Genomic DNA, 14,855 nt, shown 5'->3' with positions numbered 1-14,855 from the left:
CTGAAATGCAAACTTTGTGATGGTCCCGGCACTCTAGAACATGTTCTTTCTTGCTGCCCTACAGCTCTCTCACCCGGAAGATACATTATGGTGTCGGAGAGAGAAAGAACGCAATACTACCCGCGACAACATATATCAACTTCGTGAAGCCATGTGAAACTGCGCATTTGTAATAAGAAGTCCCCACACTGATCCGACATTTTTCTAACCGTTCAAACGCGCTTTACTAAAAATACTAACTTGTTCAAAAAGATCATGATACCAATAGAAAACTCTTACGAATGAGCCGGTCTCCACTTTATCCCAATAAAAATGGTGAAATAATTAAAAAGAGATCCTTAAAAATGTTAACTGGGTCGCGCTTTATTCTCCAAACACAGATCGAAAAAGTCACGTGATATAAACACTGTGATGTCAGTAGTTATTTGGAGAGGTCCATAGGTTCGTAATGCGGCTCGACGTTGGACCCTCTGCGGTGAAAATGTGTTGCACTTTAGAAGAAGTCGGACTGCAGTGAATGGCCCCTGACACCTCGGACATGCTGGGTACAGCTGGAGAACATACTTTCCCGCGCACCTGTTAATAGTGATTCCCATGCTTATCGGCGTGATCGTCCTGTCAAGCACATTTTTTGCTGAGCATTTATCAGGCAGTCTGAAGGTTTTAACGGGTCTGTAAAAAATATCGACGGGTCGCGACATTGGTGGTCTGGAGTTTCCAGCAATAACACGTTTCCTGGATAGATAGCAGGTTTCGGTGAGTGTAAGGGATTCTCGAGTTTCGACCTCTCGCAATCTGAGGTCAATCTCTAGGAACGATTGCAAGAGTGTTTATCTTGACGTTTTTGGTCAAGTGGGGTCTAAAGCTAGGTCACAAGGTCCTGTCTGCGACAAATGGTGTGCCTTGAACTCATCGTGCCATCGTGGCCCTCGTGTTCATAAATAGGTTATAGTCATACTGTTACAGGTGCAAAACCAACATTTATCAGAATGCCGATGTATGGGTTGACGAGAGGGTTGACTCTTCTTTAACAATCGAGTGCAAGGTAGATTGAACGAACATGTTACCGAAAAAAGACAACGATAAAATCTTTATTACTACTAAACAATAGTATGAACATATAGTTTTACACGTACACATTTTTTAGAAAGAATATATATATTCGCTGCTAAATTCGTCCGTGCGCTTTATTTTCTGGTGTGTTTTTCATCAACAACTGAATATATATCGATAAACCCTCAGCTGGTAGTTCATAGATAATTCCGTCGGAATCTTGCGAACCTTTCATACGAATCAGTCATAGAAACAAATTATATTTGCACTGTGTTACTATATGTCTGTGTCTGTCACATTCGTTAACATTAAGAAGCATGGCAAAGCTCTCACTGGCCCACGGTAATGTGTGCATCAAGTGTAAACAATGTCAGAAACAGCAAAATATACATATTTATATACATTATGTCATAAGACTATTTAACGTAAAGAACAATGTAAGCAGATTACATGGATAAACAACTTATACAATCTTATAAGCAAACCTGTGAAATGACATTTATGTTCGTTTCCAATGAATCTACATGTGTGTAACATAAGTTTTTTAATTTTACTTTGAAATCAATAATCAAATGTTTCTGGATAATGACAATTTATTTAATATGATATTTTTAATACCAAGTGAATTAAAGCCATTTATATTTAAATCCCTGTCATCGGTGTCAAAATGGACTTACTAATTTGTTTGAAATGAATCTACGAAATGCAGAACGCAAAGGAGACACCTCTTGCACTTTATGTCAGTGTTAATAAAGGGGTATTAATTAGCGTTTTTGTAATTCCTCTGTCAATTCGCCACCCATGTGTCTTTGTTGCCATTGATTACCAAGTAGTGACATAACAAAATGCACATGGCATATGGGACAAATTGTTTATATTTAATTTAAAAATCAAATTGTGCAATCCATTGCTCACATGCAAGAGCAGTTGTATGGCAGTTGTATGATATGCACTCCTATAAAATATAATACACGCATTATGGATAAAACGAATTAACACAAAACAAATGCAAGGGTAAGGGCGCTTGAGAAACTATACTTTGAAACACGTTAACCCATTTCATATATCGCACTAAATGTGTATACTTAGTTTACACGCAGCGTTCGTGTTGTTAAGACGCGATATTATGTAACATGTTGCGCGTTAAATATGGAACTCATGGTGAATACACATAATCAGGTTCATTATGTTCATACAAATAATAATCATCTTTCACTTCACATCGTCCTCCAGTCGTACCATCCGGACATTCGCACGTGAAATCTTGCTTGCAGTACCCACCATTCTCGCAATAGCCAGCAGGGCACTTCACTGAAAAACGAAGGCATTTCTTTACATCTGCATGTTTTTGTTACACCTTTGTTCGATATCATACTGAAGTTATACACTTGTAGATAATGGTCGTTTATGCAACTTATTGATGTAATGAATTTTCTAAAAATCTAAACCTTACTTACGGAAAACGACATTTATGGTTGAGTTGAATGTATTACCTGGTCGGCACGTTGGAAAGGCACCGTTGTTACCAAGACTCCATCTTTCCACATCGTTTCGTTGCCTGGCAATCCAGGAGCCTTTGTCACAAAGAAACACACGTTGGTGTGGCTCGTTAAAGTTGGCTCCGTTTGGTTGACAATGGAACATAAGAGACTGTCCGTGTTTGATTTCCGAATGGGTTGAACCAGTAATGGTTCGGCGGTTGGGAAGATCTAATATAGTCATTCCTTGTTCAATTGTGGACGGTAAATGACATGCATCTATAACAAATAATATTATCTACTTTAAAAAAAGGAATTTTATGTTACAGTTATTTCAGTAATGGCGGTATTTAAGCTTACAAGTAAGACACTATTATATTATCAATATAACGCTAAAATCTTTCTTACAACGATATTAATTGAGACAATCGAGCACCATATAGTATTGTTTTTTTGTGTTGTAAAATTCAATTAATTAAAAATTGCACATGATGTTTTTAAAGTTATTACTTGGTTTGCACGCCACACTGGAACCCAAACAACTGAAGGTACCGGAAGTTGTGGCACACTTGCACGAGTATCTCGAGTACAAACTAGAGTCCATTTCATTGCTGAACACCAGAGTGTGGTTGGTGTCACATTCAACGGACTTCCCACGGTCTGTGATCTTCCCATTTGCGATTGTACAAGAGTCGATCACTGAACATTAAATAATATCGATATCAAAATATATATTAATTGTTGGCTATGTTAGCAAAATGCATCAAATAAAATCCAATACTTTCAAAGCAAATACCACATGTCGGCAAGTTAACGCAGTGGTTGGTATAAGCGCTTTTTACAAATGCAAATGCAAGTGGTATGATTTATAACTTATGTACATGTACTTTACAAATCATAATAAAATAAGTTGGTAGCAATCTCATAGATTATTTAGTAAAAGATTAAAACATTTTTTAAATAAATGCAACCTATGTTTGTTGCACATGCATAACTAGCAGTATTGTCAGTGAGTCTTTTTTATATTTAAGGTATGAAACAACTATGTTATACGGTTTGTAAGAAATGCGTATGCTATGTAAATGTATGATTAAATTATGTGTTGTTATGTTCTTTTATTCCATTTCACAGCTGCAAGGAAAACTGATTATAATATTAAAAGCATTCACAAAATCGCATTAAGAAAGAAAACAAATATCTTTTATTCCGTCCATAAGATAGGCTATGACTGATATGTAAAAAATACATTATCTGATTATAATGGACTTTGTTGAAAATGTATAAGCTGAGACTGCCATTTTCCTTAGTAATCGGCATATTTTGATCACGTGAGTCACAATTATAAATTGAGCAATTCTAGCTTGCTGCGATTACCTTACTTGCAGGTATAATTAACTCTTGCTTGTAGTTACGATGTGTGTTTATTGTCTAACTGGTGATAAATATAGCATCTGGCACAAGTTGTTATATCATACCATATTTTATTAAACAAGTTCAGGAATTTTGTTAGTAAGCGAGCCTTTGGCGAGCTAACTAACGATTTTCCTGGACGAGTGTCAGATCTTTTCTATCACATGCTTTTAAATGAGCAAATTAATTAAATATGTACGCAAACATAATGATAAATCCCGAAAGCTGTTTACATTTTGTGACGTCATTTGACGTTGTGCACAACGTCATTTCAGCAAAATAACAAAATGCGATTGGTCGATCGAACGAAAATACGCATATGAAAACGCTTAACAAGTATATTACACATGACGTGTAAGATATATAGGATCTGGCACGAGTTGTCATATCATACCATATTTTATTAAACGAGTTCAGGAATTCTGTTGGTAAGCGAGCCTTTGGCAAACAAATTTCCTGGACGAGTTTCATAAAATATGGTATGATATGACAACGAGTGTCAGATCTTTTTTATCACATGCTTTTAAATGATCAAATTAAATATATATTTACGAAAACTTAATGATAACTCCCGAATGTTGTTTACATTTCATGACGTCATTTGACGTTGAAACGTCATTTCAGTACAATAACAAAATGCCATTGGTCAATAAACGAAAACTAAGCCAATGAAAACGCTTAAAAATGTTGTATTACACATGTGTAATAAAAAAATATGTAATGGTTATATTACGTGGGAAACAGGGTATGGCATGTGATAAAAATATTCGTAATGGTTATATTACATGGGAAAAGGGGTATGGCATGTGATAAACCACTATTGTGTTTAGTCGAACAGACATCATTTACCGAGATTGTAAGAAGTCATCCAATCGTTATATATCTTATCCCCATACTTAGCTGTAATTTCAGAGTTTAAAGCATTAGTTGTTAACACTGTTACATTTGAATTACTTCATTGGCTAAGCTTCTATTCAATGTGTTAGATGCAAACCGAAGAAGAATCCATCTTACGTACACATATAATAAAAATTATATGTAGTTCTACTCACAATGTGACTTCGAAACAATATTCGCCATCAACAACAAGTTTAAGGCTTGCTTAACATGATCGATCTTTGATGTCAGAATTCAACCAATCAATATATACCTTGCTGGCAACGTGTCCCAGCATATCCATATGGGCATTTACACGTGTCTGGTGCAATACAGCTTCCTCCGTGCAAACAACCACCACGACACACCGCTACAATTATGTTCGATTGATCATTGTCGGCTCAGGTATAATATGTACTTAAATGTACCCCGGGTGCTCTTAAGAATATTTATATAATATTTACCACATTTGAATAAAAGTTCATTGGCAAAGCTTCTAATTCATGTGTTAACACGCATACCAAAGAAACCCATCTTAGTCACACACACACACACACACACACACACACACACACACACACACACACCACAACACACACACACCACACACACACACACACACACACACACACACACACACACACACACACACACACACCACACACACACACACACACACACACACACACACACACCACACACACACACACACACACACCACACACACACACACACACAACACACACACACACACACACACACACACACACACACCACACACACACACACACATATAATAACAATAATATAAATAATAAACACAAATTTACAAATTAAAACCAATACCTTACACTCGTTGTTGATGACTAATATTGTTTCCAAGTAATATTGTGAGTTTAACTATATATATATATATATATATATATATATATATATATAGATAATATATAATAGATATATATATATCTATATATATATAGATATATATATATAATACTATATATATATAGTAACATTGTGAGTTTAACTATATATATCTAATAACTATATATATATATATATCTAGAGAGATCTATATTTATATAGATATCTATATCTAGTCTATATATATATATATATATATCTATATATATATATATATATAATACTATAAATATATATAGTTAAACTCACAATGTTACTTTGAAACAATATTAGTCATCAACAACGAGTGTAAGGTATTGGTTTTAATTTGTAAATTTGCATATTATTAGTTTTAGTTAGACAAACATAATCGATCAATGTTGTCAGAATTCGACCAATCAATATATACCTTGCTGGCAACTTGTCCCTTCATATCCATTCGGGCATCGACACGTGTCTGGTGCGATACAGCTTCCTCCATGCAAACAACCGCCTCGACACGACGCTGGAATATGATGAACCCAAGTAAGGCAACACACCAGCGAGTATTTGTTGATACATGTATAGGTGAAAGATCGTATTATCATTTCGTAACTGGTCGTTTAAAGATATTTTTACGAGTGGTGAAGCAAGGAGCGAACATAACTAATTAATATGACAACACAAGAAGAGATGATAATATCTGAAACCAAAATTACAGACTTTCGTTTTATTTCAAGCTGTCGCAAGATTAATAAAGAAAAAGGGACACGTTTTAATAAGCATCATACAGTAAAAATTATTAACAGTAATAGCCTTTTTGAAAATGTAATTCTGCTTTCCTATTATTTGACGGTTGAATTTAACATAAATAATAGTCTTATTAATTTTTATTCTCAAAAACATGGCACCACGCTTAAATGAAATGACTAGGTTATCATTCACCGGTTTTCACCACTCATTCACCGCCTAGCAAAAAATAAACTGTTCTATTAACAGTATTGACTTTTCATACAGTGCAAACACGTTACTGCAGGTTATTACTGTTGTTTTTGTACATGCCTTAATACGAAAATGCTTAGTGTTTTGCTGTTCAATATTAAACAACACCTTGCATTTGCATGATTTACAAAACACAATTTAGCTCGAATTGTAATTTATACAATTTCACTGACAATTAAGTACTTTCAGTGACCATAGAACTCTAAGTTATCAACTGTTCAATACAGGCACCCAAATAACGATCCGTTAAGTAAGAAAATATAATAATTATTACTTTATAATAATTATCATACCTTCTAAGTAAATGGATCGAATAACATAGTTATAAGGCGTTTAGGTATATTAAATATTATTCAAACGCACATTAGCACCATTTGGTGTCAGATCTCATCAAATTGAATGAACTGCTTTACAAACCTTGCTGGCAATGGGGCCCCTCATATCCATCTGGGCATGTACACTTGTTCGGCGCGGAGCAGCTTCCCCCATGCAAACAGCCATCGCCGCACAGAGCTACAAAATGTTGCATTTAAGAGAGTTGTTTACAGATGCGGTGCATTTTTAAAAGTGTGTAAGTATATGCCTAAAACTACTAGATTTTAACAACGGAACTATATTATAATGGTATATTGAAATAAATATAATTTAATATATTATAATTTATAATTTAAACTAGCGTCATTTGGAATTAAAAGGATGTCATGTATGCTATGACCATCCTGTCTGATTTGTTACAGTCATTTTATTTTTAAATAAGTGTCGTAACTCAATTTTACGAAAGCAACAGAATCAGCATTACTAATTTAGCCGTTTCGATTCTTTAACGAGTTATATTTTAAAAATTGTAAATGATGATAATCCATAAACGAAGCTGTAAGTAAGTATGATTCTAAGTGATATATTATATTTCGCTCCCTTATTTAAATCGTCTTATATTTCTGAATACGTGCTTCAACGTTTGAAAATCGTCAAATCTGTGAAAAGGACCCTGTAAATATAACTTGTATGTTACTTTTACAACGATATGGAAAATTATTATTATTTCTATTTATAATGTTGGTACAAGAAAAGCCGACATGAGGGCCAACATATGCAAAGCATTTATTTTTTTCGTTGGCATTGGCATGCGTGCTTATTTTACCCTGTTCACAATGTTGACCGGTTGTGTGTTGTGGGCATTGGCACTGGAAATCTCTAATGCAGTGACCGCCAAACATGCAGTAATTTCCGGGGCATATGACTGCAAGGAAAAACGTTACATATCACGAAGTTTTTGTGTGAATTGCACAGTAATTACGTATTTATAAACTGCACGTTCATAGGTTAAATCATGAAAGTATAACCATTGCATTTCTGAAGCCAATACGAGATAGATAGGGTTGAATACTAGTTTGTGTCGCTTTGACATAAAATGTTGTTAAACGGATGAGTTACATTTTCTAAAGTATAACATGATTGTAGCATTAACTAACTTCAAAGTCATATGCACTGTTTAAACCTTACAGAAATACATTATTTACAACGAATAAAATTAATAAACACAAAATATTTGGGTTAAAGGCATCACGAGCTGCATATATTGTTACACGCTAATGTACACTGCGAGAGACAAATCTACATGGAAAAAAATCAGCGCAGAGTTTCCTTGAAACTTTTCATACCTGGTCGACATGCAGGGAAGGTCCCGTTATTTTCGAAACTCCATGATTCCTCACCGGACTTTTGTTTTCCAACCCAGAAGCCTTTGTCACAGGCAAACATTCGCTGACGTGGCTCGTAGTATACGTCATTAGATGGTTCACAGTTGAAATTTAACACATCTCCGCTCGGAATTTCATAACGGTTTGCCCAAGAGATGTATTGACGTGACGTGTAGTCATATAAAGTGAACCCTTGTTGTAAGTATGAAGGTATTGGGCATCCATCTAAGTAATAAACGACATTTTTTACGCTATATGTAGGTGTGAGGACATGTGTTTGTTTCTAATTAACAAACGGCATGCACGTGCCTGTAACGGTCTTTTATGCCAGTAAGTAACAAATGTCGAAAGCTGAATGACCCGGTATGTCACTTAAATTATACGAGAACAAGGTCCGACCTTTTTCAAGAGTTATGGAAATAAGCATACGAAGAAAATTGTCTCCCCCAACACACACATCCACACCTATCGACCATGTTGAAAAGAATGTTTAGTAGAGAACAACCCAATTAGCATGTCTCTATAATAATTTGAAATGTTTAAGCTATTCGTATAGCTCAGACATATGTGTAAGTGATGATTTGGTTCCATCTCATACTAAGCCCGTAGTTTCCGCAAACGTTACTGGTAGTAAGTAAGGTTGTGGAAATATTTAATTTATTCACTTGCCCACGGGTAAGTTAATTGCACACTTTTGATTATTTAAATATTCCATGTATACACAGGTATGTCCGTCATATTGTGAAATTTACCAGAACAATTAATTAATCATCGTTATGACTATGTTATGTACAGTTGTGAATATGTTCACAGATATCTCTGCCTGCTATTATCAGGGGAGATGTCTTTCCAATGCGAAGTATACGAACGCTGTGTTAGTAGAGCATAAACCAATACCACATACACACACATATGCGAACACATCGAATCAGGTATACACTAGATTTACTGTAAAACCTTGGGTCGATACCATACAGGTATTTTTAATGAATAATGAATTGTGCATACCTATTATTTTAAGTGATTTAGCTTCATTGTGACGAAATCCCTAGCGAAGAAACTATCCATACAGACAAACAACACACTATTACTGTGAATGCATACTTGGTTTGCACGCCACATTGGAACCCAAACAACTGAAGGTACCGGACGTTTTGTCACACGTGCACGAGTATCTCATGTACAAACTGGCGTCCATTCCACTGATGAACACTAGACTGTAGTTGCTGTCACATTCAACGGACCTCCCGCGGTCTGTTATCTTCCCATTAGCTATTGAAGTGCATTGTTTCGTGGCTGTCGCTGTATTAAACGAAACGAGTTTTAATAATATTTCATATGGTATGTATTGCTTCACGTGTTTATAAGATACGTAGTGGGAAAGAGGTATCAAGAGGTCATATAGAGGTATAAACCCTAGCTAAGCTTTTGAAAAAAAACAGCAACAACGTATTTGTTCGTTTTATATAAGCCAATTAACAACAATCTCATGCGTACTATTCAGTAATAATTACGTATTGGATTATATGTAACGCTCTCTACGTCACATATCAAGTGGTAATTTTCGGTCATACACATTTAAGGTCATTAGTATTTGTATTCTAGTACGGTTTGATGACTTTTTTGTAATTGACAATAAATACACGCTATTTGTTAGGTAGAGACAATCCATACCTTGTTCGCAGTTTCGTCCTTGAAATCCATCAGAACATTGGCATGTATTAGGTGCCACACAGAGGCCACCGTTCTCACATTTTTGCAGGCACATTGCTGAAAAAAGCAAAATTATTATTGCATTATTATTGCATTCATTTTCTGTGTTATTACTCGTAATTTTATCTTTAAACAGAGAGACAATACATATTTCGATTAGCCCATCATCTAGCATGGTGAATGCATTTAAATGTATTTATAACTAAAAACAAAACGAATTATTGAAATAATATATATAGTAGTATTAAACATAGTTTCGTATTGATCACAACTATCTTCTTTTAAAATTAAAGTTGTTTATACTTATCTGTACCTATAAAACACGTATTTGAGTGATCTGAACAATTTAACTTAAGATTTAAGTGCCAGAACGAGACGTACGTTTCTCGCAATTTCTTCCAACAGTTTGTGCTGGGCATTCGCATTCAAAATCCCGGTTACAGTGTCCACCAAATTTGCAATGACCGCTTGGGCAATTAACTGAAACAGAACAATTGTATATGCATAACAAACAAATAGTTATAGGCTATTGCCCGTTTTGTTTGGTGTGCCATTTCCCCATATTGACACACCTTCGGAAGTATTGGACGCAGGGCTATATTACGTATATTTCCTGCAACTAAAAAGTGTAAGCATTGTGAAGGCTATACGCAACAGTAAACCTGTTGTATTGCCGGTAATGCACAAATCAGGGCGTAGAACATGTTATCTTTTTAATATTTTGCAACGTGTCCTTAACCACTATATTTGAATGAAAAAAATTATCTTAGCAGAGAAATGTAATTTTTAGATTTATACATCTTCATTCACTCAGTGACGTATGTAAAGATCTCGATTATTAGGTGCATTGATAAGAAGCATAAACATATATTACACAACGGAATATAAAATGCCAAGGAATGTGTCTTCCACATTTGTAAGCATCTTGTATTGATATTTAACCTAATCTCGTCTTTTGGAGCAACCTCGTCGCATCAGTTACTTCCAAATCAAAGTAAATTTCCATGTTTACTCACCGGAAAGGAGACAACTCTTCGTAAGCGATTGCATCGGAAGAAGTCATAAAAGGAATGGATCCTACATTCTTACACCTGCGAGATGGACACCATATTGATCTCATCACTAGGTATTCCTTCATAACTAGAATTGAAGGGTTAATGTATGCAACACTTTTTATTAAATAGATATATATAATATCAAGAGACTTGTACCTTGACGACATATGGGGAAGGACCCGTTGTTTTCAAAGCTCCATGGCTCATCAGTTGGCCTTTGTTGAACGACCCAGGAGCCGTGGTCACAGGCGAACAATCGCCGATGAGGTTCATAGACGGTATCTCCGAATGATTCACAATTGAAAACAAGACTGTCATTTTGTCTTATGTAAAGTGAGCTGCCAGACACGTATTTTCTTTGCGAGGAAATGTCGTAAACAGAAAGTTGGGGATGAAACACCGAAGGCACTTGACATCCATCTAAATTTAAAGAACAGTTCAATTTATATAGATCGTGTACTCTGTGGTATTTTCTGTTGTATTTTCACCATTTTCAATATGTTTCGGAAACATACGCAATATGATAACAGTGTTGTGTTGCCAATCACGGTAAAATGGTAAACTTCAGGTGATATTTAGTAGTTTTGCATATCCCCTGTCTTAAAAATCAAGACAAAAAATCGTCTGGTGAGTAATGATATGATATATGTTGATTAAATAAACGTGTGTATGCTCGACAGGCCTTTTTTATTCAACAAATTTAAACATAAAAATCATCTCCAGTCTGACGCTTATATATTTTCCATTAACTAGACTCGATGTCATCGCATAAGCGGTCACGTTAAGATGACCTTTCAACAACCAATCAAAATGCCGCCTTTAACAAGATGTGCTCAACATTTTGTGTTCATTTGGTGAGGATAAAATCTAAACGTCGTTACATAATTAGATATTCTATTTATTACCTAAACGGATGCCCGCGATGTTTTTAGGATAAATCAACTGCACGTTACCTTTTAAAAATTCTATATCGTCTGATCCTAAAAAGGACAGCTAATTGAGCGAAGGTAAAGAGTTAATTGTTATGAGATTGATCTCATTATGTACGAACAAAGTCATGCAATTACCTTTACCACACTTCAGATTGTGGTCTGCGAACACTCCATCAACGCATTGAATGACGTCATCTTGTCCATCTACCTCAGCCAATATATCGCCATTAACTGCGTTCCCTCTGCTCTGACAAACCACACGGATCCTTGTACCACTGGGTACCTACAAGTACACAAAGTATTATGACTTTGCAAACAATTAAAAATATAAAGCACCACCTTCCCGACAAATATATTTCATGTTTTAAACCATTATAATTATGGTAAAATATGATTTCCCAAATAATAGTCCAGATTACACAAACTGTTATTTATTTAAGCACGGTAAAAAAAGAAACTTTCATATAAACAAACATTAATAACAACCCTAGATTATTATGCATTTCCGATAGGCGGAGCTAACGTATTCCAAGCTCGCGTTACATCAAATGGTGGATTCATCCCCATCTCATACTTTATTTAACCCTTTGCATGCTGGGAAATTTGTCGTCTGCTAAAATGTCGTCTGCCGAATTTCTAAAATTAGCATTTTCTTCGATTTTTTTCAAAGAATACTATCAGAATAGCGAACAGTTTGGATCCTGATGAGACGCCACGTTCTGTGGCGTCTCATCTGGATCCAAACTTTTTGCAAAGGCCTTTTAAATTCAGCTCCAGCGCTTTAAGGGTTAATGAATGTCACGCACCGAAATAATATGTAAACAAATGCAGTGTGTCAGACCTGATTAACGTACATGCAATCTATACCAAACGTCACAAAATAAAATCAAAATATAAACGCACAGTAGAAAACACAAGGTGTGTTGTGATTCAATACAAAGTATACATTTTGCATGATTGTACTCACTATTGTTGTTACTGGTGAATTTATAAAAGCATACACTGTTCACTCTAAACACTTTAGTTGTCGTTAAAGTTGATTTTGTTTTTGCTTACGACGAATATATTTACAGTACATCTATATATTGATTTACTTTTTTTCCGATGTTAGAGACTGTACACGTACAATAAGAAATGAGGGTACACTTATCCATGGAACAGTCGGAGCTAACGATTATGGACGAAGCTTCGTATGACTTAATCCTTTGTATTGAAAAGACACCTGATGACAACAAATAAGCTGAAAACCGTGTTAGAAAAGAAATAATTGCGGTCGGAAGTTTAAATGTCTGGATTATTCGACACCATACTATGATCTACTCGTAGTATTTCTAAAATAGTGACTGTATCATTGAGTACGATCAGCGACGTTTCCATTGTTTCAAATAATTGTACGTTTATCGCCTTATTTCTGTTCTTGTTCCGGTGTATAGATCATAAAATTTAAACAGATGCATCGGCTTCATGGTGCTAGTACTCAATTTTACATACTCATTTGTTCTAGACCTTGTAATGTTCTCGTGGAGTTTATAAAATATAAGTTTAGATTAAAATATTTAAAATATTTCTCACAGTCGCACCCTTCCGTAACTCGCGACCTCCGTCAAGAGACATGTATGTGTAGCCCGGGCTTTCCGGAACAACGCATTTATTTTGCTCTGGAAAATAAAACCAATGCAGCACCAATGAACATTTATGAAAACAAAAATGTGATACGTACCATCATGAGATTTCTACTGCGCGTGCGCAGCCGAACATTCCGCGTGTTAATATGTGAAAGTAATATTCAACAAAATGTATTCGAAAAATATATTTGACGCGGATTGTTTTGCGTATTAAATTAGATATTCATGGACCTTTTCATAAAATGAAGTAACAACATACTGCAATTTTAACTTTGTTTTTTCAATCAATTATAATTGATCCGCATTCAAAAAAGTAGCTCTACTCTTTATATCATCTTGTCATAGTAAATAATACATTGCGAGTTATATTCGGAAAGGTCATACATGTCTCTGCAATCTTTTCGGATCAATGTGTGTACCTTGTTTGCAAGCCATTGTGACATCATTACATTTCAAAGATCCGTCAACACGGTTGCATGTGCATTGTCGCCTCTCTACATGCAGACTGAAGCCGTCATTACATACCACCGTATCGTCTATAATCCTTCCATTTGCAATTGATTGACATGACTGTGGTTGCCTCGTTTGACCTTGATGGGTCTTAACCAGAACTGTGCACATATGATTGTTGGGTTAGTCATACCGGCGATTTAAGGTTTATATTAGTAAACAATATTATAAAACATATACATATATACAAATTTGATATACTAGTACATGGAAAGAGAAAGTCTTTAATATTTTAGCTTTATTTGAACTGCATGAATCAGATTAGGCATGCCGACTATTCAAAATTTATAGCAGTAAACAACACGGTTAAACATATACACATATGCTACGTTGTAATACATTAATAAAGGAAGTTCGTAATGTTGTAGATTCTGTTTTACTGCATGAAAGATAGGTGCCACCTCATCCAACTGGATGTTGACTTTAAAGTTTTATATTGTAAACAATAAAGTAGCTTGAAGAAGTCAACTGCCTTAGCAATATAAAATACACAACACCGATATACATCAGTTTCACAACATAAGGAAATGAAATTTAATATAAGGTACATGTCCATTCTAATAAATTTTAACTTGTTATTATCTGATCAAAAAAGACGTATACTAATGTTATATTTGCT

At 35.1% G+C, this 14,855-nt stretch overlaps 1 protein-coding gene across 7 annotated transcripts in view; it reads right to left on the bottom strand.

The window, feature by feature from the left end:
• Nucleotides 1-1,078: 1,078 nt before the first annotated feature.
• The window catches only part of LOC127837315 (neurogenic locus Notch protein-like), a 516,941-nt gene continuing 503,164 nt past the window's right edge, over nucleotides 1,079-14,855 (bottom strand). For all 7 annotated transcript variants that reach the window (XM_052364277.1, XM_052364275.1, XM_052364276.1 and 4 more), the window contains 15 exons: nucleotides 14,146-14,337; nucleotides 13,674-13,759; nucleotides 12,237-12,384; nucleotides 11,326-11,589; nucleotides 10,496-10,594; nucleotides 10,076-10,171; nucleotides 9,506-9,703; nucleotides 8,363-8,626; nucleotides 7,843-7,941; nucleotides 7,119-7,214; nucleotides 6,130-6,225; nucleotides 5,092-5,187; nucleotides 3,042-3,230; nucleotides 2,547-2,810; nucleotides 1,079-2,364 (listed from right to left, as the gene is read on the bottom strand). In XM_052364277.1, the coding sequence (XP_052220237.1) occupies nucleotides 2,210-2,364; nucleotides 2,547-2,810; nucleotides 3,042-3,230; nucleotides 5,092-5,187; nucleotides 6,130-6,225; nucleotides 7,119-7,214; nucleotides 7,843-7,941; nucleotides 8,363-8,626; nucleotides 9,506-9,703; nucleotides 10,076-10,171; nucleotides 10,496-10,594; nucleotides 11,326-11,589; nucleotides 12,237-12,384; nucleotides 13,674-13,759; nucleotides 14,146-14,161 (2,166 nt within the window). In that variant the 5' untranslated portion in view covers nucleotides 14,162-14,337 and the 3' untranslated portion in view covers nucleotides 1,079-2,209. The remainder of the gene's footprint in view (nucleotides 2,365-2,546; nucleotides 2,811-3,041; nucleotides 3,231-5,091; nucleotides 5,188-6,129; nucleotides 6,226-7,118; nucleotides 7,215-7,842; nucleotides 7,942-8,362; nucleotides 8,627-9,505; nucleotides 9,704-10,075; nucleotides 10,172-10,495; nucleotides 10,595-11,325; nucleotides 11,590-12,236; nucleotides 12,385-13,673; nucleotides 13,760-14,145; nucleotides 14,338-14,855) is intronic.

Source organism: Dreissena polymorpha, chromosome 7, assembly GCF_020536995.1.
Source record: "Dreissena polymorpha isolate Duluth1 chromosome 7, UMN_Dpol_1.0, whole genome shotgun sequence".
NCBI classification, from domain to species: domain Eukaryota; kingdom Metazoa; phylum Mollusca; class Bivalvia; order Myida; family Dreissenidae; genus Dreissena; species Dreissena polymorpha.
Note: the sequence above shows the minus strand (reverse complement) of the source record. Positions and strands in the feature narration are given on the sequence as shown.